The sequence below is a fragment of the Eschrichtius robustus genome, chromosome 3 (genome assembly GCF_028021215.1).
Source record: "Eschrichtius robustus isolate mEscRob2 chromosome 3, mEscRob2.pri, whole genome shotgun sequence".
Taxonomy (NCBI): domain Eukaryota; kingdom Metazoa; phylum Chordata; class Mammalia; order Artiodactyla; family Eschrichtiidae; genus Eschrichtius; species Eschrichtius robustus.
Window position 1 is genome coordinate 125,790,443 of NC_090826.1, and position 23,445 is coordinate 125,813,887.

A 23,445-nucleotide genomic window follows, 5' to 3' on the forward strand; every position below is an offset into this window, starting at 1 on the left:
TTGGGTCAACTATAGTTTATTGTTCTTTTCCATCAGTGGGAATTGTCATTAGGGAGACTAGCCTAGAGTCTTTCAGAAAAAAACAAGAAGAGCAAGGTTAGTAGTTTCAGGAGATGAAAGTACAAATTTCCCATTAGCAGTTCCTGACTCTTTGTTGAGGATTTTTTTGTTATTGCTTTTAAAATTCAACCCAAAGGTATTCAGTGTATTCACTTTCAATTTTGGCTAATGGTAACAAAAATTTGTTCTCCAAGCATTTATTCATATTACAAATTATATATGTTTGTTTATACATTCTTTAAAAGATGTAATGTGTATGTGTCTTATGTGCCTTTAATACTTCAAACTGCTAGCAGAACTATTTGTTTAGACTGGTATTTCTGCTTGGAATTTTTAATTCAATATTTGCCTTTCCTAGTTAGCTGCATGATGACTTCTTTCCCTAGCCTCATTTTTTTTTTTTTTTTTTTTTTAACTTGGTTGGGGAGACATACAACCAGCCTTCAAGTAAGCAAACAAATTCTTCTTTGAAAAGCACTGGGAGCATTGAATTAATGGTTCATGACATTATCATAACTAAATCTTTTTTTTTTTGGTAACTAAATCTTAATTTTCCAAGTTATAGAGCACCACTGCTTATATTTAGAGCCTGCTATTGATTTGCTACATCACCTAGTGGGTCTAGGATGGAGACTCATATCCCCATAAAACATTTGGCAGTGCAAGAGAGAGGGTTTGAAACAACCATGAAGTTGGGTGAATTTTTTGTGATTTTTTTTTTTTTTCAGTTTTCTTAGCAAAACTTGACATATCTGTAATCTCTCTCTTTATGGTAATTTCTTTTGAAGTATAAAATGACAAACTTTATGGCTGCATAATAATGCTTTATTTTATGTTGCTAAAAGTGTTACTACTATGCTGACAGTAACTATGGGATATGTATATACCTAAAAAGAAGGCACTAGGGCTTCCCTGGTGGCACAGTGATTGAGAATCTGCCTGCCAATGCAGGGGACGCGGGTTCGAGCCCTGGTCTGGGAAAATCCCACATGCCGTGGAGCAGCTGGGCCCGTGAGCCACAACTACTGAGCCTGCGCATCTGGAGCCTGTGCTCCGCAGCAAGAGAGGCCGCGATAGTGAGAGGCCCGCGCACCGCGATGAAGAGTGGCCCCCGCTTGCCGCAACTAGAGAAAGCCCTCGCACAGAAACGAAGACCCAACACAGCCATAAATAAATAAATAAATAAATTTAAAATGCATTAAAAAATTTTTTTTTTTTTTTTAAAAAAGAAGGCACTATACTATTGAGCGTCACAATTTATTTGTTAATGAATACTACCCTACTTGGTATTGGAGAATTTTCTAGGAGGAACTAGCAATGAAAGACTATGATGACACTTGAATTGTTAAACCTTAACTGCCAATTGCATAAAATTCTTTATAAACAGGGGACATGGTAACAAGAGGTTAGTGTCTCTGGCATGATTGATTCTGAAACAACAAACCAAATTTTACACTCTTATAATCTATATAAAAGAGGCTGAAAGTTATTTGGTAGTTTGTATAATTTGCTGTCAGTGTCAGTGAGAGAAATTCCATGTGCTCCCTCCATCAAATCTACAACTAATCTCTACTCATATACTCTGCCTCCTCTTTGGTTAGAGTGGATGACATTTTTATGCACCTATCTAAAGCCAATTCCTCCTCTTATCCACTGTAATTCACCTCCTTTGGTCTACTCAAGGACATCATTCCCGCATGTGCCCACTTCTCATTCATTATCTTTCTTCCTTCTCCCAATTAAACATTGTCCATCAGCATACAAACATATGTATTATCTCCCAAACTAAAACAAACAAACCTCCCTTGATTCTGTTCTCCCACCAACAATCAGCCGATTTCTCTGTTCCTCATTGGCAGCAGAACTTCTAGAAAAAATATATATGCTGTGTCCCTCTACTTCTTTACTTCCCCTTTCTCTTGAACCTGTTCCAGCCAGGTTTTGGCCCCTGTGACTTCACTGAAACGGCTCTTGTCAAGGTCTTCTTTGTGGTTAGTTCTCGGTCAGTATCTTTTTCATTGTATCAGCAGACACAGCTGCTTACTTTATCCTTCTTGACACACTTTCATCACTGAGCTTACAAAACTTGGCTCACTCAGCTCTCCAGCCTCCTCACTGGATTCTCCTTACTCTTCCTGTTCTTCCTTCTCTTAAACACTGAAGTGTCCCAGAATTTAGTTCTTAGACTTCTTTATTATCACTTATTCTCTTAATGTGGCTTAAAGTAACATCATCAGTGACATCCAGATTTACTGGTGAATTCTAGACTATTACAGTGAGTCCCTACTCAGTTTCTCCACTCGGATATCTGTTAGTTCTTTTCTTCCCTCTAATACTACTTGCTCCTTCTCGATTCTTCCCGTCGCAATAAATGGCAACTCCATTTTTCCTGTTATCTACACCAAAAACTTTGGGATCACTCTGCATCCAAACTATCAGCAAATTTTTCTCCCATTATCTGTAGTTTATATCCCGCATCCAGATATACTTCCCCCTCTGAACATTAGTGTTTGCTCTTTCCTTTGCCTGGAACACTCTTCCTCCAGATATCCATGTGGTTTACTCCTTCACATCCTTGAGGTCTTTGTTCAAAAATCATCTTAGGAGGAGAAGCCTTCCCTTATGACCATACATAAAACAACCACCACTCCCCCACAATCTTCATCACCCTGACCTTACCCTGCCCCATTCACTTCATAGCAGTTATCCCTACTTGACACAGATAAATGCATACATGTATATTATATATGTGTGTGTATGTGTGCAGTGATGTCTGTTTTCCTCTCAAAACAAATGAGTAGGGACTATTTTTTTGTTCAATGTTTTATTTATCCCCAGAGCCTAAAACAATGCCTCATACCTAGTAGGTACTCAGTATTCTCTGCAGAATTTCATGTTATACTATTTTTATTTTTTATCTGTGACCACTGCCTCAGTTAAAGTTTAAGAAAATGTTAAAGATTATGTAAATATTTTTCAGCTCAAAAGAAAAAGTAAATGATAATTCCAACATAAAAAGAAACATTTTAGCTGAAAAATGTAAAACTTTTACTTTTTAAAGGGCTCTCTACTAATAAATTTCAAGAGTTATTTCCAAATGCATAACTTTTTCATAATCTTAATTATTATTTGATTGAAATTAATAGTTTTTGTATATAGAGTAAATGAGATAACTGATATTTTTCAATTTTTCTTAGTATTGTAAAAAGAGATGCAATTAGGAAAGGAATGTTCACTTTTAAATGTTTTGCTTATGGAAGATTTTACTTTCATTCCGTTTAATTACTTAAATACCCTTAGAGAACTCTATGTGTCTAATTCATCATAGTTAAATAGAAGCATTTGGGTGTGTAAGTATGTATAGTTTATCATAATTTAATGATCAGTAATTTTTTGAGTAATTTGTTTTTAGTATTCCTCTGTGAGACATGTGTTTTTATTTATACCCTTCTGTCTTAAATGTATAATCAGATTCTTACTGTGTTCTGTTGTATTACTATCTTTTCACCCTTCTTTTCCTATCTGTGTCAGAATTTCTAAGGGGGCCTGAGATAGCTTTGCTCCGTAAGCGCCTGCAACAACTGAGGCTTAAGAAGGCTGAGCAGCAGAGGCAGCAGGAGCTAGCTGTGCGTGCCCAGCAGCAGCCTTCCACTTCTGATCAGGCTTCTCGTGAGGGCTCTGCACAGGACCCTCAGGCTTCAGGTTATTCATGTCAAGTGTCCTTAAGCAGCTGGTAGAGTTGGTTTCTTAACACTGCTGCTGTGTAATAAGATGCTTCCCTTTTCCCCTTCCAAAGAAAGCTGATGCGCTTGCAGCTTTTCCCTCCGTTTCTTGCATATGGTGAAATTTATCATCACACGGCTAGAGGGACAGATTGGCAGCAGCACTTGCTAGAGAGACAAATATAAAATAGTCCATTATTTTATTTGTAGTTTTGGAGAAGGGCAAATATTTATTACTTTTATGGCTAATGAGATACTATGTAATAATCTAGTGAACTTAGAGCCTACATTGATAGTTCTATTGAAATTTCCTATATGCTGAAATGATATCTGTGCTTATGGCTCCTAGCTCCTCTTCTTTTTTTTTTTTGCTTTGAAAGTTAACCAGTATTTCTATTCCCATATAAACCTAGTAATGCTAGATTTTAGAATTATAATGTTGTTTGGCCGTTCTAGCATGCTGACTCAATCATCCCCTTCTGTAATTATTTGAAATTTTTCAATATTTGCTTACTTATTCCTCCAACACATAATCAACTTTCTGGTATACAGGGCAGCAAAAATATTCCAGTTTTATGTTCCTGTTTTTTTGCGATAAAACTCTGATAAGACAGTAATAATCTGTGCCACTCTCTTTTTCATTGAGTATTTTAGTGGCTCAAGTTATTTTTATGGCCAAAAAGCTCATGATGCTCAATAAACATTTGTTGAAAGAATTAGTGAAAGATATCGCATAAAATAATCTGTCAGCTTAATTCTTTCAAGATGGATAGTAGATACTATGTATCCTGTACTATAGGTACTATAGTAGGTGCTGTCATACTAATGAGATTATACTACTTTGATACACTTTGTTTTGGCACCCTAAGGAGTGATGAGTTGGGAATTAATCACTTTGAGAACTCTGATTAAATTACTTGGAATTAATCTGTATATTGGTAGAACTGGACAACCTCCACTTTATAAATATCTGTTCCACTAAGTGCTGTGGTGATAAAAGCATATTATGTAATACCATGGTGAAATAAAATAGATTTAAATAACTGCAATATAGGTATGATGTTTGGAACAAATTATGGACCTGATTTTTAACTTATTATTATATTAATGGAGAGAATATCAGTCAAGCAAAGAAGATGTCTCTCTCTCTGTCTTTTTTTGTTTTTTTCTATAGAGAAATCTTTTCCTATACTTAAAACTAACAAGAAAGTTTGATTAGATTACTGCTGTGACATTTAATAATAATACATTTTGCTATGATTTTGTGCTGTGTATAAAACTCTAGCTCGGGTTTTAAAAGTAAAAATATATAACATATAAAACAATAAGAAGGAAGATAAAATATCCCTACATGTATAAATATTTTTTAAATACTGAAATTTAGCAGATAACAAACCAAGTATTAAAGTGAATTTGAGTATAAAGCAAAACTGTCTACATTATCAGTAGGGAAATGTACATGTGGACATTAGGAAAATATTGACACTCAGTCTTTATATCTAGTTTATCAATTTGAATCAAAGCAAGTTCTTTTTAGAATCAGAAAGCTTTAGGGTGATTATATGGTCTTTGTAAAATAAGATGCTGTTTTCCCAACTCTAAGCATCATTCTTATTAAATAGTACCTAGTTTGATAACCAGTATATTTTAAAAAGCCAAAGTTGAGTTAGATGCCTTGCCAGTTTTGAAGTTGAGAAACATGTTATCTTAATTTTGTTATTAAACAACTTACTTGGGCTGCTGAGGCTGCCCACGTGGACCAATCTTAGAGGCCCTTAGTGCTGTCACTCAGTGTATGTTGCTCCCTTCACCTACAAGGTGAAACACGTCATCTATATCATACGCTTTTAACATAGCATTCATATGAGACCCCTAGTAAGTCTAACCTGTAACATGGCCTGGGTCCATTTGTTAGTGTTACTTTTATCTTATTCTGTCCTCACATGTTAGGAACACTATTTGGTAATTAAAAACTTTAAGAACAGTTAAATAATGTATTGTTAGTTTGTTACAAAGGATAACTAATAAAGTATATATATATTTTGTCCATTTAGTAAATTTTGGATGCGAGGAAAGATGAGTTGACTTAATGCAAAATTCTTCATTTCAGAACATTCAAATTATAAAAATACAGAATAGGAATTAAATTTATGAAATTCAACAGGGAGATAGGTTTTCTCTGAATAACAATTAGCAAAACATTTTCTTATACTTCATGATGTATGAATACAATTTTGTGTATGTGTATTGGGGACATTAATTGATCCATTCACTCATGCTAGATGTTACTACTAAAATCATCAATATAGAATAGCACGGAATTAACATTCTAGATTTTAACTTTTTAACAGTAGAAGACTGTGCAATTCTCATAAAACATTTTCCCATTATATGTTGTTGTCTTCACAGTGTCAGCAAGTGATGATACTGTCAATAAATGATACTTCTATCATTTTCTCACCTATTTAAGCCTTTTAGGTATAAGATATTCAAAGGAGACATTAATGTGATTTGGAAACGAAGAAATTTTAACAAGTGTAGAATTTCTGAATGATTACATTGTCTGATAAATATTTTATTCTCTTTTCAAAATATAGGACTCGTGAGAATATTTTGTGAAAGGCTAAGTGTAAGATGAATCTACCTAATACCTAATTTCTGTAGGAAAATGGGATCAAGCCATCAAGCCATTTTATAGAAATAATCTACATTTGAATGAGATCAAATGGGAAGGCGCCTGATGCCAGTATTTCTTGGCGGTTGAAAACTAAAACATCATTCCAAGGCACCAAGTGCTATTTAAAATGAGCTAAGTAAGATAGATGTTAAGATACGTTTAAACAATGGTTTCCCCCCCTTTTTTTCAGCTGTGAAATCATAATTTCATGGAGAAGTTCTAATATAAAATACATAAAAGTGACAGTGTTGTGATTGAACATAAAGAGAGTTAAGAAATGACAACCCAACTCCTTGTCCTTCTTGCCACCCCCAAGCCACCTCTGCTCTCTGAAGCACACTTTGAACACCACTCCTCTAAAAGAATTTTCGACACCTGTAAATGATAATTATTCATAGCTAATTTCCAAAATTTTTATTTTTCCAAGTCAGTATATATACTTTTTAAATATTTTCACTTTAGTTTTTTTAAAAAAGTGCATTTTTTCTAGGCTTTTAGGAAATACATCACAACTCATTTCTAGTCTTTCAGTTTTGTTTTTTTTTTAAATCATAAAGAGATGAATTTACCTTCATCAGATCACTGCCTGGGTGTTAGACTGGCTGAGTTCTTGTCCCTGGCCCTACGACAAATGACCTTGGGCAGGTCATTTGGCTGCTTTATGCCTCAGTTTCCCAATTATTGATTTATTTAAGTAGCGTGGCCTGCCATAATTTATAGAGATGGCATAAGGGTGGGATGGAGAATACTGTATAAAGTTTTTATACTCCTAAGTAGAGCAGTACACATAGTAATGGGCTATCTTAATTATAGTGACTTTAACTAACTACCTCAAGTTGTCCTCATTTTACGGCCATGTAAGGTTGATAGCATTCAGGGTTTTGAATGAGCTGTATGTATGTTTATCAGATGAATGCCGTAAATAGCTATGGCAGAGGCATTCAGCATATGGCTGATTTTAAACCCAACTCTTTTTTTCCATTTCAGGTCCCCTGAAGTCATGGGTTGCTGGCTCCTGCTCAGAGTGACAACACCCTGTGGAGTCTGCTGGTACTGGCCCAACCACCACAGAGCCCCACTGGAGCATGGAGCCAGCCTAGAGAGGGTGTCAGGTAGGAACTGTTTTTTCACTTTATGGCACGGTTTTGCCGATTGGAAAAGAAAAAAGTAAATTTTATACCCCTTAAAGGGTATAAAACATTGGTGAATATTTTAAGGGGCTTTTCAAAACTGAGCCATATTGGAAAAAATCAGCACTTACCCGGTCCTGTGCAAGCAGGCTCTATACAACATCCAGTTCCCCACAATGTCCATGATGTCAGTTACACGTAGCACTTCTCAAATGGATGCGTTTGACCCAGGTGTTTAGTGATTATAATAACATAAGCAGTTAGTAAATAGTTCTGCAAGTATTTCTGCAAGTACATAGTACAAGTAAGTATTTCTGCAAAAGTATTTCTGCAAGTACAAGTACATAGTAAGTAGTTCTGCAAGTACATAGTTCTGCAAGTGTTTCTTAACTACTCTGAATGATAGGGTCCTGAGCAAAACAGTGATGGGTCTCTTGGCACTTTAAATGCAAGACCATGCTCCATGTTTTTCAGAACAGCCTCCTATCATCATTTTTCATTCAACACCATGTTTCTGAAAAACAAGCAAGTAATAACATATATGCTGTCTAAGTAGTTTACATGGATCATCTCATTACATCTTCACAAGAACAGTATGTGGTAGATATTGTAATTATCCCCATTCTACAGATGGAGAAACTGAGACTTGGAGCCGTTAAATAACTTGCCCACGGTTACAGTATTACTGAGTAGGAAAGCCAGATTTGAACCCAGGGAGTCTGACTAAAGAGTCCTTGTTACTTAGATTATAAATTCCTCATTTTTTTCTACAGTTGAAAAAGTTCAGATGTCCAGGGGCTAAAGAAGTTTCTCAAAACTAAAACACGAAATTTTTGGAGATACACGGTAATTAACCATGAGACACCTTGAGCTTAGACTGAAGGAGCTTTTGCCTAAAGTTTATCTCTACTTTAAAAATAATGATAATCTAAGACATTTCCAATAGGCTGACCAACTGTATTGCATTTTGTAATAAATTATCATTGGACTGTATGGTCAGATTTTTATTTTGTGATAGTGCTTTCTAGAAGACATTTCACAGAAAGATGGAATAGAGTATGCAAACACTGAAGCAATCAGCATTGAACTAATACTTGTTTGTTTTTTTAATATTAGATATTCTGATGATTATTGTGTTAACATTTGGAAATACTTCTGTGAGTTGGAAATTATGGGTATTGTATTTCTGAATATCTAGTGACATAGAAACATTTTACTTCAAATGTTTTATGTGACAGGAAAGTAATCCTTCCAAAAACAGTTGCATGGTACCCAAAATTAAAAATAGAATGGAAGCAATGATGAAGAAGGATTTCTTCTTAAAGATTGGTCTTCAACATGGAAAGAACGACAGCTCCCCAGATATACACAATATCTGTGACAGACTGTAAAACCAAAACGGAAGCCCTTTTAGCTTAATATCTTTCTGTCTTAACCTAAACTTTGTTAATATTTTAAATACTTCAAGAGTTTGAAAACACACAATTTTGTGGAGATGATAGCATTCTGGATCCTTTCTCAATGTGTTTTATTTAAAAGCTTACATAAGATGCACTTTAATAAGATTTGTACATTCCATAATATTCATGAAAATATTAAATATTTGAAAAAAGATTGCTTGGAGAGTTGTTAGTTTTCTGAGGCTTCTTAATGAGAGTATAATGAAATGTATAACAAATCCAAAGGGATAAAAAATATTTCGTAAGAGGCTTTCTAGGAAGATTTTCCAATATTTATTTCACTGTGACTCACATTTTTATTGTTTTTCTTAAAGAATATAATTTTGTTTGTCTCTAAAGACTGACTCATCTGCTCTTCAGAAAGAGCATAGATAGGAATGTTGTATCTAACTCTGAGATGGATATTTGAGAGGTCTTAGAAAAGCAAAGCAAAGCATGGCTAGATTAGGGAACCGATTAAAATACTATCATTCCTACTTTCTTTTTTGTGTAATACAGATTTGTTGAGCTGAATATTCTGATGAAGAGGTGATAAGTAAGGATACTTTAAGTAAAAGCTATTATTTAAATAATGATCATGCTTTATCAAAATCTAGTAATACAAAAATTTATGAGCACACTGGTTATCTCAGGAGGTAGACAATTTAAAATTGATACCAGTAGTCCCAGTAGCAGGATTCAGACTTTTTAACGTGTACAAATTGAAGCAGTCAAGTGGTATAAAATTGCTAAGAATCAAGGATATTTTGGAAAACTTTTAGCTATTGAGTTAAGGACACTCTTAAATCAAAATACTTACCTTTGGGGGAATAATGTGCCATTATGAATAGAAACCGATCAGTCAAAAGTGCAGAGTTTTTGTTTTATTAACAACATTTGCTACGAACAGAGCGTGGGCTGTTAGAAACTAGGAATTATTCTTCCAGTTAGTGGACAGCTATGCTTGCTATCCGCATTTTCCCTCTTCCTGTAGCTTCACTAGCGCACTAGAACCCCAAGCCCGGAATAGTAGCCACCTCCTTCCGTTCCCCAGTGCCTTTCTTAGTTACCAGGTCCCTGGGATGACCAGGAAGGAAGGAGAGCGTTGGATCTAAAAATGTGACTTGTCCTCTGTCACATAGCTAATTATTGTCAAACCAGGGTTGGAATCAACACTGACTAACTCTAGACCGGTGCTTTTTCCATTTTATCATGCTGCCTTTCGTTATACCAGTGTTTTTCAAGCAATAGAACCCATTTATTTACAAAACAAATTATTTTACATAGAAACTCAGTATATCCAAAGGATAAAAATAAAATGTTCTGTTTGAAGCCAAGGTGGAAAGCATGAAGCCCAGACCATAAGCCTTCTCGTTGCCTCTCTTTTCCTTTTCTCACCAGGCACCTAAAGAAACCTAAGCCTTCACAGTACAGTTTTAATATGCACAACATACCATAGAGTTTTAAAAGTTATCTATGTTTCTGTAATGGTAATTACTTCATTGAATATTTCTCTTATAAACTATTTTCTTTGTCTTAAATCTTCACTGGAGCTCTTTTTTCAGCTCAAGATAACATCTAGCTAAGTGTAGTGAACATCTTATTTCAGGCTCTGAATCCTCCAATCCTAAATGAAAGCCATCTTGAGGAGCTGGAGAGAGGGTTTGAGAAGGACAAGGAGTCTTCCTTTTAGTGAGGGAGATACACTGTTTCTATTTTATCTACCTTGCACCTTGTGCCTGTGCTAAATGAATTTGATAAATGGTATATGCATGGAAGTAGAAGAATATTTTCTCAACTCATTCTCAAAGTTGCTAAATGCTTGCCTGGAATAACATATCTTAAGCACATGGCCCTGCCTACTCACTGCTTGGGAAACACACCACAGTACTTACTTCTATTCCCCAACCTTATACATTTGTTTCTTAAGCTTAGAGATGATCATAACATTGCTGTGCAGTTTTCTGCTGCTTACTTTTAAGTTGAAATCTCATTTTTGTTTCAGATTCTCCTTCTTCTGTGGTTAACAAACAGCTCGGATCCATGTCACTTGACGAGCAACAGGGTGCGTGCAACAGGAGATGCGCTATGCCCATCCATCCATAGTTTTATTGCAATGCATAAACCAAGCTCTCTCTCACTTTTTCAAAGCATTTCATTTTGATTATGGTCTGATAGTCAGTATTTTGTGGGCTGAATTACCTTAGGTGGCATTATGCACAAAGGGCCTCCTTGGCCTATACAAATTATTTTCTGTATAAGCTAATTTCTACCTTTGGCCCTTTATGCCAACTTTGGAATCTCTTCCTATAATAGTATTATAATGGATATAATATCGATCCTTTTTTTAATTCTATCTATCATAAAATTGTGTAGAACTGTGGATGTGAGGTTAGCATATTACCTCGTGGCTAATTTAGAAAAAGTTATTTGAACATAGTAATGTTCTGTATTACTGCATTGCTATAATAATGATACTTGATTTTATGTCTCACTTATCTGGTAGTTAAACTCCTGATAGCTTTAACCTTAAGGAATACAATTATGAATGCAGAGGTAAGCTCCAAAGCCACCAATCAGAAGGGAAAATAGCTTCCCCTTCCCCTTGCACTCTTGAAGTAGGAGAGGTATAGAATCCACCCTGAAGCCTTGAGCGGAGGCTGATGAAGTAGATTTTACAAATATTTTTTAAAAATTAAAAAAGAATAACTTAGCACTGTAGCCGTAAGCTTTAGTTGGCTAAAAGTTTACGTATGTAGGATGACTCATTGGTCAACAGTATCGGGGAAATGAAATATTGATGAAGTACCTATTTAGTGTGAAATAGATCTAATTTTAACTGTCTTCTTAGAGAATTATTCAGAAACTAATTTTGAAACAAATTAGAAAACTTATGTACATCTGATCTTACTATTCTTTATAGACCTGAGTTGACAGATATTTGCTATAGATTTTTCTGTTCTTGAGAATGAATGAATGAATTAGTAAATGAATTTGAGAACTAAGAAATTATGCGTGCTTTATCTTTATACATTTATTGTAGAGGTATTATCAGTAAAGAATAATTAAGGTATAAAACAATTACAGCGTTATAATATATTTTACTACTGTTTAGAACTGCTCTCTAATGAAATAATCTGTTTTTGGTAAGGCTATATGCATGTAAATACTACCAGAGGGTTTGTAGCCAAATTCATATTTTATTTAATCTTACAGAATAATTTCCATAGAATTATATTGAATATTATATTTAAGTTGGTAATTAATGTACATATGTTATGGCATATGACAGAAAGAGATGAGAATAAAGGATAACTCCCATATTTTTGCCATCAATACCTGGGTAAATGATGGTGCCATTTACTAGGGTAAACTAGTTCGGAGGCAGAAATCAAAAGGTTCTTTATTTTTTTGGCCATGTAAAGTATGATATGCCTTTTAGTCATATGAGTAGAGATGTTATATAAAAGGTCAGATATTGCATAGGTTTGGCGGAAGCTGCATGATGATAGACCGTCATCAATGTAGCTTTGCAATAAGTTCTCTGAGCAGAAATGTTCTAATGACAGTATATCCAAATGAATTAAATCCTGAGCTTTTACATGCCTTTTTGTTCAGCAGGATGACATCTTTTAAAGTACTGGGGACTTCTACATTATAGGCTTATATTACCTAAAGATAACCTCTACTATACAAGTTAACAGAAACTTCCCACAACTGTCTTTCTCACCTGGACTAATGCAGTAACCTCTTAAGTGGTTTCGTCACATCCACTCAGGCTGTGTCTCTTCTCTACCAACAGCCAGAGTGAACTTTTAAAAATGTAAATCTAATCATGTCTTTCATCTGCCTAAAACTTTTAAACTGTGTCCATTTGCCCTTAGGCAGTCTAAATCCATACCACTTGGCTTGCAGAACTGTACGTGACCTGACCCCTTCCCTCACTCACTAAGCTCTTGCCAATTAAGCCTTCTTTCAATTTTTCTAACACTCTAAGCTCGTTTCCCTCTCAAATCTCTTGTATGTGGTATTCCCTCTACCAAAAATGCTTTTCCCTTTAGCAACTTCTGCTCATCAAAACTCACTTAAATATTACTTTCCCAAAAGTAATATGACATTCTAATCTGAAATAGTTCTCCCCTATTTTTCTCTTTGTGACCTGCTATATTCCTTCGTTGCATTTGTCAAAATTTGTTATCATACGTTTATTTAAGGGATTGTTTGTTTAACTGCCTATCTTTCTCCATATTCTCTAAATGTTTTCATTCACTATAATATATTCAGTGCCTAACATCATATCTGTTTTCATTAAACAGTAAATATTTGTTGAATGAATGAGTAAATCAATTCTTTAAGCAGTGGGATGCTATAGAAATTATTCCAGTTTGGGAGAAACATGACCAGATTTATGTCTTAGATCATTTTGGCAGCTTTATAGATGCCTGATTGGAAGGGAATAAAATTGAAAACAGCAAGACTACATAAGAGGCTATTGCAATAGGCCAGGTGAGAGATGATGAGGGGTCCAATCTAAGGTGATAGCAGTGGGAAATGAGAAGAATAGACAGATTTTTTAAAATATTTAAGAGCTGGAATTGATGGGACTTTGATTAGTTATTAAAAATGAGAGAATGATATCCAGGTGTCTTGATACGGTGATAGATAGTAATACTGAACCAAGATAGGGATTTCAGGAGAAACAGCCGGTTATAGGGGGGAAAAGGTACATGCGATTTTCTTGATATGCTGAGTTTGAAGTACCTTTGGACATCCAAATGGAGAAATATCATAGACAGTTGGATGGAGATATGATATGTTTCTGGAAGTCACCAGAGAAGCCTGAGATGGAGATAAAAATTAGGAATCGTCAATTTACAGATAACAGTTGAAACCACAAGAGTGGATAAAATTGTCTAGGAATAGAGGATAAAGTGAAAAGAGGAAAGTCTATGCTACAGGGAGCAAGCAGAGAAAAGTATCTGGCTAAGGAGACAGAAAAGGAACGATCAGAGAAATAGGGCAGAAGAATGCCATAACCAAAGTCAGGAGAAAAGAAAAGTTCAAGGAGGAACTGGTCAGTAGTGCATTGTGAAGCAATGAAAGGACAGAGAAATGTTTTTGAATTTGGCACTGTGTGGGTTACTGACTGCTTCGGCACTGCAGTTATATGTGGAGGCAGAAGCCAGATAGCAGTGGTTTGAGGAGGAAGATTTTTTTTAAAAAAGTGGACACGTTGGTATGTAGATGACTTTCAATAAGCTCAATTAAGAATGAAAAGGTAGAGAAAAGGTAATGTCTGGGAGGGAGTTATAATTTCAGAACTGAGCATGTTTATAAAATAAGAAGGAATCTTTGTAGAAGAGGTTAAAGGTATAGGGAATAGTTGATGTCCCCAGGTAGGCTATTATTTCAAGTTTTAATCTTTGTCAAGACCCTTGTTCTCTATTTTACCCTGTAGAATGGAAAAAGTGGTACATTTAATAAGTTTTTTCCTGAATATATCTCTAATGATTATTTTAAGCATATTTTAAATGTCTTTTTCATACTTTTAAAAGACACTAATATATTTTTTAATTGACAATTCTGTTTTATACTTACCTGACAGTATTCATCTTCCAGGTGTCCAGGTGCTTTTACATGTTGCTTAATTTAATTTCCCATAGTAGTTCATAGGTTTTATTTCTTTCTTTTTTTTTTTTTTAATTTATTTTTTGGCTGTGTTGGGTCTTCGTTGCTGCGTACGGGATTTTCTCTAGTTGCGGTGAGCGGGATCTGCTTTTCGTTGCGGTGCGACGTCTTCTCATTGCGGTGGCCTCTCTTTTGAGGAGCACGGGCTCTAGGCGAGCGGGCTTCAGTAGTTGTGGCTCGCAGGCTCAGTAGTTGTGGCTCGTGGGCTCTAGAGCACAGGCTCAGTAGTTGTGGTGCACAGGCTTAGTTGCTCCGCAGCATGTGGGATCTTCCTGGACCAGGGATAGAACCTGTCCCCTGCATTGGCAGGTGGATTCTTAACCACTGCGCCACCAGGGAAGTCCTAGATTTTCTTTATTTTGAGGGATTACTAGGCTAAAAATGTTACTAATAAAATTTTTTAAATTGTAATTGACTTGTTTCATTGAAAAGATTTCTTTAAATAATTATATATACATTATTGAACTGGTTGATTGCAAACAGTGTTTTTGCTTATTTATCTTGAATTTTTTTAAAAAGCACCACACTTTGTCTAATATATTTATTGTAAACCTTAAAGACCATAAATGCAGCTGCCTGGTTGCCTCAATAGATTTTATTTTCTTTTATCAAAATATTTTTTAAAGAAATAAATGATAGGGAAATAAGTGTACAGCATGCACATTGTTTTTATCCTGTGCTAAAATACTTTGCACTACTCTCCAAATTTAGGGCTGTGGGTGCACACATTGACAACCCTTCTGTGCTAATTAGAAAGTATTTGAATAAGCACAGTTATATCTGTCATGCATTTTGTTTAGTGTGAATAATATATTTTAATGAGTAGTTTTGATTTTCCTTTTATTTATATCTCTGTTATAACTACTATATTTTAAGGGGGAAAATCCTCTTCTGACATATTTCTCTTGCCTCTTACTAAAACTAACAAATTTTTCCTGTTAAAAATATTTAGGCCAGAAATTCCCCCTTCTTTTATTAACAATAACAACAATAACAAAAGAAACCTATAATCTTAACATTTAATTTTTGAGGGGGTATGAGGAATTAATTTTGCCTGAGTTTTAAATTTTTGCCATGACTCTAGCAAGTTGCTTTATATTCATTTTATAGTGATAATCATTAAGTGGAAGTTGATAATGCCATTAAGTTTGAAACTTACACCTATAGGCAATTGTGCATCTGTCAGACACTCATTTTCTACTCTAGATTTAAAGAAATAAAAATGCTAATTTGTAAGCATTAGAAACATAAATGCTAATTATCCATTATTTTATGTAAGCAGACTTCTTTTGACATTAATAAAATGTTTACTTACAGAAGGAGACTTGTGGATGATCAGAAAGCAGTGAAACAGATTTTACTAATTCTACTAGGGTAGATTGGGAATGGAAAAACTGGACCTGTCTTGCATTAAGTATTATTTCCTTAAGATTATATACTGTCACCAAGTTGAAATTTTATTTTAATAATATCATCTTGATGATAGTACATCAAGCAATATTGTAAATTGCCATTAAATGTACTTTGACAACTCTAATTTTTATTAAATAAATATCTAATGATTGAAGACTGCTGTATTAGTGGGAAATATAAGTTCAGTATTCATCACACTGGACTACCTCTGTATATGTCGTATTTTAAATTCTAGAAAATAAAGTTAGTGAAATCAGACTTCATTTAGACTTTTTTTTTATATTCCTTAGAACTAGTTATCACTTAGTTGCTTAGAATGAAGTAGCTAATCCCCTTTTCCCCAACTACTAGTCTAGATTCTTAAAATTAGTGGTATATTTCATCTTTTGGAAGTTAAGCACTGTTTAATTTTTATTGCATATGCTTACTTGTTCCACTCTCCTGCTAACCAAATCAATATCTATATTTCTAGTTAAATTGTTTTGTAACTCAGAATTGTCTATGATAAAAATAAGTGACATTTATTGAGTTTTTAATATGTAACTGGCACTGTGTTAAGAATTTTGTATGTATTATCTCATTTGTTGTAATTTAATGAGGTGAATACTAATGTGACCCTCATTTTACTGATGAAGAAACTAAGACTTCAAGAAATCTGTAAAGACAAGTGAAATAAGTGGTGGAGCCATATTTGTATATCTGTTTTCATTAATTCAACTCATATTAAATGCCTGTTACCTTGTGGCAAATACTGGGCTTGGCACCAGTTTGCATGAATGAATAAAGCTAATGCTCCCTTTGCTTGGAACAGAGTTGATTAATAATAATAATGATAATAATAATAATAGAGTTGATTAACCATAATAATAACAACATAGACACTTACATTTTCTTTGTGCCAAACATTACTTGGAGCAATTTTTATATGTTTATTTACTTAATCCTCACCAAAGCCGTATACAGCAGGTACCATTATTATCTCCATTTTCAGATGAGGAAACTGAGGTAAAGAGAGGTTAAGAAACTTGTCCAAGGTCACACACTGTGTGTCTGTGTTAAGAGATGTGATTCAAATCCAAGCAGCCTGGTTCCAGTGTCTGCGATCATAACCACTATCCTTTGCTTCATCTAACAGTAAAGACAGATGATGAAAAAAATAAATACAAGTGTCCTAAGTGTTATAAAAGAGGAAGTAAGGTTCAATCGGGAGCATATGAATGAGTCTTTGTCTCTTCTGGTAGGGGGCCAAATAAGGCATTCCTGAGGATGAGACATTTTAGCTGCAGTCTGAAAGATGAGTATGAGTAAGTTAGGTCAAGGAGAGGGAGGAAAGGGGATCATGAATAGCATGTGCAGAGGCTCTGAGATGGTCACATTAGAATGACTAGAAGAGTCCCAGTATGGCTGGCGTTTGCTCTGGCTTCAAGAGATAGGTAGAGTCCAGATTGAGAAGGACCTTTTAGACTTTTTTAAGGTTTTAGATTTTAATTTAGGAACAGTAGGAAGCTAATGAAGGATTTAAAATAGGGAACATGGCCAGATCTGGTTTGTTCTGAATAGAGTATGAAAAATTGATTAGAGACTAATAAATCACTTAGGAGGTTCTTCTGGTAATGAGGATTTTGATCTGGTGATAGAAGTAAGGTAGCGATGTGAAGAGATTCATGAAATATTTCAAATGTAGAGTATATGGGATTTGATGAACGAGGCAAAGGATTGAGGAGGAGTCCAGAGTATAAATTGCAGTTAACAACTCCAGAATTTCTACATGGGGGTGGTTTAGCAATGGCAGTCTGGTTGGAGGGAGCAGGGTCAGGGTGTGTCTTAAATCTGTTTTTATACAGTAAATGCAATGTTTTGACTTAGATTATACATTTATTTGTGGTGGTTTGGGAAAGGTAATAATAGAGACTAGCAGGTGACATTTCTAGGGCTGCAAGGGTAACTCCCAAGTTTTGACTGAGTACAATTGATTGGCTACTTCCTGAAATAGATAACCCTGGAAAAGGAAGAATATATGGGAGAGGATGTATAGAAGGAGGTGGAGATCACAAGCTTAGTTTGAATATGTTGAATTTGAGTTATCTGTGTGAGGCATCCAAGTAGGAAAGTCTGTTGGGCAGTTGATTGTATCGTTGTGGTGTTTAGCAAAGATGGCAGAGCTAGAGAAGTAAATTGGAGAATTTTCTGCATGTAGATGATAATTGAAGGTATGAAAGTAGATGAAATCATCTAGGATGAAAGTAAAAAGTGAGACATCTAAAACATCTCAAAAAAAAATCAGAAAAAATTCCAGAATTAAATATTTTGCTAGAGGAGAGGTGATAAAGGAGATGGAGAAGTAACAACCACATTGAAAGGTAATAGGTAAAGTAGAACAATGTGATGTCATGAGATCAAAAGAAGAGAAATTTTCAAATACAAGAGAGTTGTCTATTTGCTGCTGAGAGATCAAGTATAAATGGGTTCTAAAAATTCTCCACTACATTAATCAACACAGAGGTGATCAATCTCATTAGTGAGAGCAGTTTCACCGGGCTGATAGAGGCCAGAGTAGAGTAGAAGAAGATGAAAAGTACTTCTCAATGGAGATGAGAATTAAGAAAAGTACTTCAAAACGATAAGCAAGAAGGACAGTAGCTGGAGGGGAAAGTGGTTAAAGAGAGTGTTCTCCTAAGCTGTCTACCTCATTTGTTCATTTTCATCTGGAAGTCACATTTCATCATGTTAAGTAATCTGTTCAATCAGAGTATGACAGACGGGTTTGATTTTTTAATAGAGAATACAGGTGAGGAAACAGTCATAAAAAGAAAAATCTTGGATGAGAATTTTGGCAGGGTTTATGTGCCGCATGAGGTACGCATTTTTACTTATTTTCTTTCTATCTGTTCTCCCTCCAAACTGAAAGTGAACTAGGAATAGAAGACTTTTATGAACAGAGGGGTATAAGACTAACAGTTCTGAAGTACAGGGAAAGAAAGCCTAGGTAGCATAGGTAAAATGACTACTACATTTCAATCCATAAATTTTAAATATTAGAGGGAAAATGGAACCAGGCACAGTCTGATTCTGTATGTATCCCAACCCCATGTTTAAGTTCAATTCACATTCCTGTGTTATGTCATGAAAAAAGGTATTGGATTAAAGTTATTGTCATTGATTTACAGGTTGAGTTTTGATTGTCAGGAAGAAAATTTGACTAGGATATTATTTCCAAAAGATTACATAGGAGAGATTTCCTAGTAAATATCAGTATTAAAGTTGCACTTTGTTTTTGGCTTTCATAAAATAGTTAATTTCTGTATAAAGTCAGATTGCACTAGTGAGAACACTCAATTTTAGAATAAAAACCTTGCCTCACAGTCACCTGTGTGGTGGATAGGAGTTCTCTGTTTAGAATCTACTCCTAGAAACAGTTTCTGCACTTTGAATCAGAATATGCTTCCTTATACAAATGATTGGAAGACCTGGATATCCCGTAGTCTGAGGTATGCAGAAAAGTTACAGGTTCCTGACCTATAAAATTGGAAATTTTGCATTGGCCTAGAAATGATACTTGAGAAATTTGCCTTTTCTTCTATGTATGCCAAGCAAGTTGGGGTGCAAAATTTGGGGAGATAGTTGAGCTTTATCATTGCTATGTCAGTATTTTTTCAGAGGATTTCATCATATATTTTGTTTCCTTTTAGATTGATTTTTATTTTAAACATTTGGCAAAATAGAAGGAAAAATATTGACAAGTTCATTGTGCAATAGAAAATCCCTGAGGCAAAGAATATATTATTTCTGTATGATCCACAGGATATCTAAGCTACTGTAGGTGATTAATGGGTGATTGTACAGTTAGAATAGTGACCCCGCAGCAGAGGAAATGTTGGGCATAGTGGTTCTAAACAAATTATTGTGGCCATATGCTACTTAATTATCATTTTGATAACTTTGTTTAAATTTACACATAGGATGGGTCTCCAGGGATATCCTAGCTAAAAGACCAAACATCCATATCAATATTTAGATGATATACAAACCTAGTTACCAAGATAGCATATTTTATACTACTTTTAGCATGTTTTTTTAGAACCACAAATGATTAATTTCATAGTTGAAATGCACAGATTGAATGGTTTGAAAACATGTGTATTAACCAAAAAAAAGAAGTTTATCTGTGGTTCTTAGTGTGAATCAAAGCTTGAAAGATACCTAATTAAAGTTCAAAGAAGTTGCTTTCAAATTGTATTCCAGCCCATTCTGAGAGTTTTTTCTGAGCCAATGCATTAATCTGAAAGGGCTCTTTCGGGAAAGGATCTCTTAAGTTTGCTTCCCAGAATCTCATGTTACTGTCTATTCACTTCTAACTCCAAAAAATGAAGTCTTTTACAGTATATTGTCTTGATTATTATGTGGTTATGACTGTGCTTGCTAAAGCATGTATTTTAACGGATGGTCGTTTGCCTGGATAGAGACCGCTCTAAGCTACTAACATCATCAGTTGTTTTTAATAATTAAACTGCAAAGCAATATATATGGCCATCTTAGCAGTGTTGAACAAGTTAAAAGTGATTATTTCCCCCCCACTACACTGTCCTTGTGCTGAGTGCACCACAATTAATTTTATTCTCCTATAATGTTTTTAGAGTGAGAAGAAATAGTTCAGTCTCTCAGTGCCCTGGAAAAGATACAGCATAATTTTCCGATACTCTGATACCAAAGTGACAGTTTGGACTACCAGAACTTTTATCGGTTAAAGTTGCTGATATGAATTATACATCACTTCTGAGAAATAACGATACCAGCAGTTGATATTTCTTAATTAAAATATTTATTTAAGGAATCTTATTTTCTACTTAGTATTCAGATTATTTCCAAGACAGTATAGTAAGTAGGAACTTCATATAGAAAGAAACTTAGGTTACTAGAGAAAAAGAATCCAGCTCATTATCATCAGTTTCATCATCTATAAAATGGAGATTAAAATATGTGCTACAGAGATTTAACAAAGGATACATATATATCCTGGGACATAGTAGTGTTCAAGAAATTTTAGTTACTGTTGTGATGGTGCGTTCTACATAAAGTCATTGGGTTTGGTGAAGTTCTAAACCCTAAGGCTGTTAAATTAAAATCTCTACTTGTTAAGCAAAATATTTCAGTAATATTAATATATTTCTGTGCATGTAAGGCTTTGAATAATACAGTTTTTAGAATGTGTTTGCTAATCCAACTTTTAACACACAGAGCAAGTTATGGAAAATTAAAATGGTTACAAATATTTCTTCAAATAAAGTAATAATAAAATTTATTTTTTAGTTCTTTAAAGTAGATTTTTTATAGACCTTTTTAGCTTAAAATATGCACTTTATCAGAAACAATTGGTTGATTAATTTACTAGTAAACCAGTGATCTACATTTCCGAGAAAATTCAATTCGATAGGTTGTATATGGTCAAGAAGAGGAGTATTAAACTAGCAAGAGTAGAATGGAACAAGGCTAGGAAATGGATTTTTAAACCTCAGATATATACTTCCATTAATGCCTCAGTTGAAGAAACCACGTTCTGCACTGCGTAGTGTTTCTGCCAGAGACATTATTTATATGCAGTCTACAAGGAGATAACTAGACTAGAGGTCTGAAGTATTTGTAGCTAACAGAAATAATGTGATGGGCCAATTTTACTCCGGGCTGATGACTTCATTGACAACTTAAATGAACAAATTCTGTCAACTGTAGTCATTTTATAAATTAAATGAGTACTACTGTGTTTTACATGATTTTTACTATATTCCAGAGAGATTAAATAATAACTTGGTAGTAGATAACCTAGGAAGAAGGTTTGAATTAACATTGATCATCTCAGGAAGCTTCTTGCTTTTGGAGGTTGGGGGTGCTCTCGGAGGCTGGTAGATATTTTCTACACCATTTTGACCTCTTAACAGCTAGCTATTTGTCTACTATATTCCTTTAGTCATAGCATGCAAATATCTATAGCTGCCTCTAATTTTACTCAAAAAGGAAGTTTTGATACAGCATTTAAATGGCTTCTTTTTTTAAATTTTTATTGGAGTATAGTTGATTTACAGTGTTGTGTTTGTTAGTTTCAGGTGTTAAATGGCTTCTTAAAACTTATGCTCCCATAACCAAGGTAGATCTATGAAATTTAACCCTACAATTTTCTCACACCTGCTTTTTTTTTCCCTATTTCTTCTCTACTTTAAAAGAAAAATAATAACAAAGCACTTTACAAAATGTTGTGAGAGATAATGAAAGAAGTAGCCCCAGTTCTACCTCTTAGTTTCCTTGATCATTCATTCAGTCTTTCAGCTATCTTCACCAATTCCAGATCCCTAAGGATGACTGTGGTTTTGGCAGCAGTGGGACAGAAATTTTAGCAACATAACTAAAGAATAAGGGAAAACTACATGTGGACAAATGACTAACAGCAAATTTTTCAAAGATTGTCAAGGATAGGACAGATATTTTTAAAGTCCTGTTCAGGAATTCCCTGGTGGTCCAGTGGTTAGGACTCTGGCATTCATTGCCGAGGGATCAGGTTCAATCCCCAGTTGGGGAACTAAGATCCCACAAATCATGCGGCGTGGCCAAAAAAAAAAAAAAAATCCCGTTCTTGATAATTTTATGTAAGTTAAAGGTATGTTAATTCAGTTATTTTATCAGAATGCCATTTGGTAAAATACCTCCTCTAAAACATTGAATGTAATATCGAATCTTTGAAAGTCGTAATGGATTGTTAACTTTTTTTCCAGCAGCTGTTTATATCAAGGACATAATCATAACAAAAGTAGTACAGAAACAAAGTGAATTTATCATTTGGTAGGCCAGCTTTATAATTGATTCACACTTTTATTTTCAAATAGCAATTAATGTTATAGGAGAGGATTTCTCAGGAGTTAGAAGTGAAGAAGACACAAGAATTGATAATCCTGAGTTTCATCAGCTTGGCTTCTCATCTCTTGGGGAGAATCCTTTTTCCTTTCTGCTACAGTTCTGTATTTTTAAGTCTTGTTAATTGTCCTCTCACAGGATAAAAGCTAGAGCAGAGTTTCTATCAGATTCTCTTTTAGTAAGTGCTCCACCGTCTTCAAGAGGAATGCAAAAGGATATGTCCTTCATTGCAGTATAAACCAAAAATCCTAAGTAATTTTGATTTCATTAAGTTTTTAATGCTTTTATTAATACTGTTTTCAAGACAGAAAGCTTATTTTTAGTACTGTTATATCAAGTCCTTGAACTTGTATCGAGAAAACAATTATGACACAGAAGAGTTTCCTTTCTGCAAGCGACTGGCAGAAATGTTACAT

The 23,445-nt window shown here is 34.6% G+C and overlaps 1 protein-coding gene across 7 annotated transcripts in view; it reads left to right on the top strand.

The window, feature by feature from the left end:
- The window catches only part of DCAF6 (DDB1 and CUL4 associated factor 6), a 164,584-nt gene that overhangs the window by 90,551 nt on the left and 50,588 nt on the right, over window positions 1-23,445 (top strand). For 3 of the 7 annotated variants that reach the window (XM_068541197.1, XM_068541200.1, XM_068541199.1), the window contains exon 11: window positions 11,034-11,093. The exons of 2 other annotated variants lie outside the window; for them this stretch is intronic. In XM_068541197.1, coding sequence (XP_068397298.1) covers window positions 11,034-11,093 — 60 coding nt within the window. Of the gene's footprint in view, window positions 1-3,591; window positions 3,763-11,033; window positions 11,094-23,445 lie in introns of all 7 variants that reach the window. 2 more of the 7 variants (XM_068541203.1, XM_068541204.1) reach the window with 1 other exon arrangement.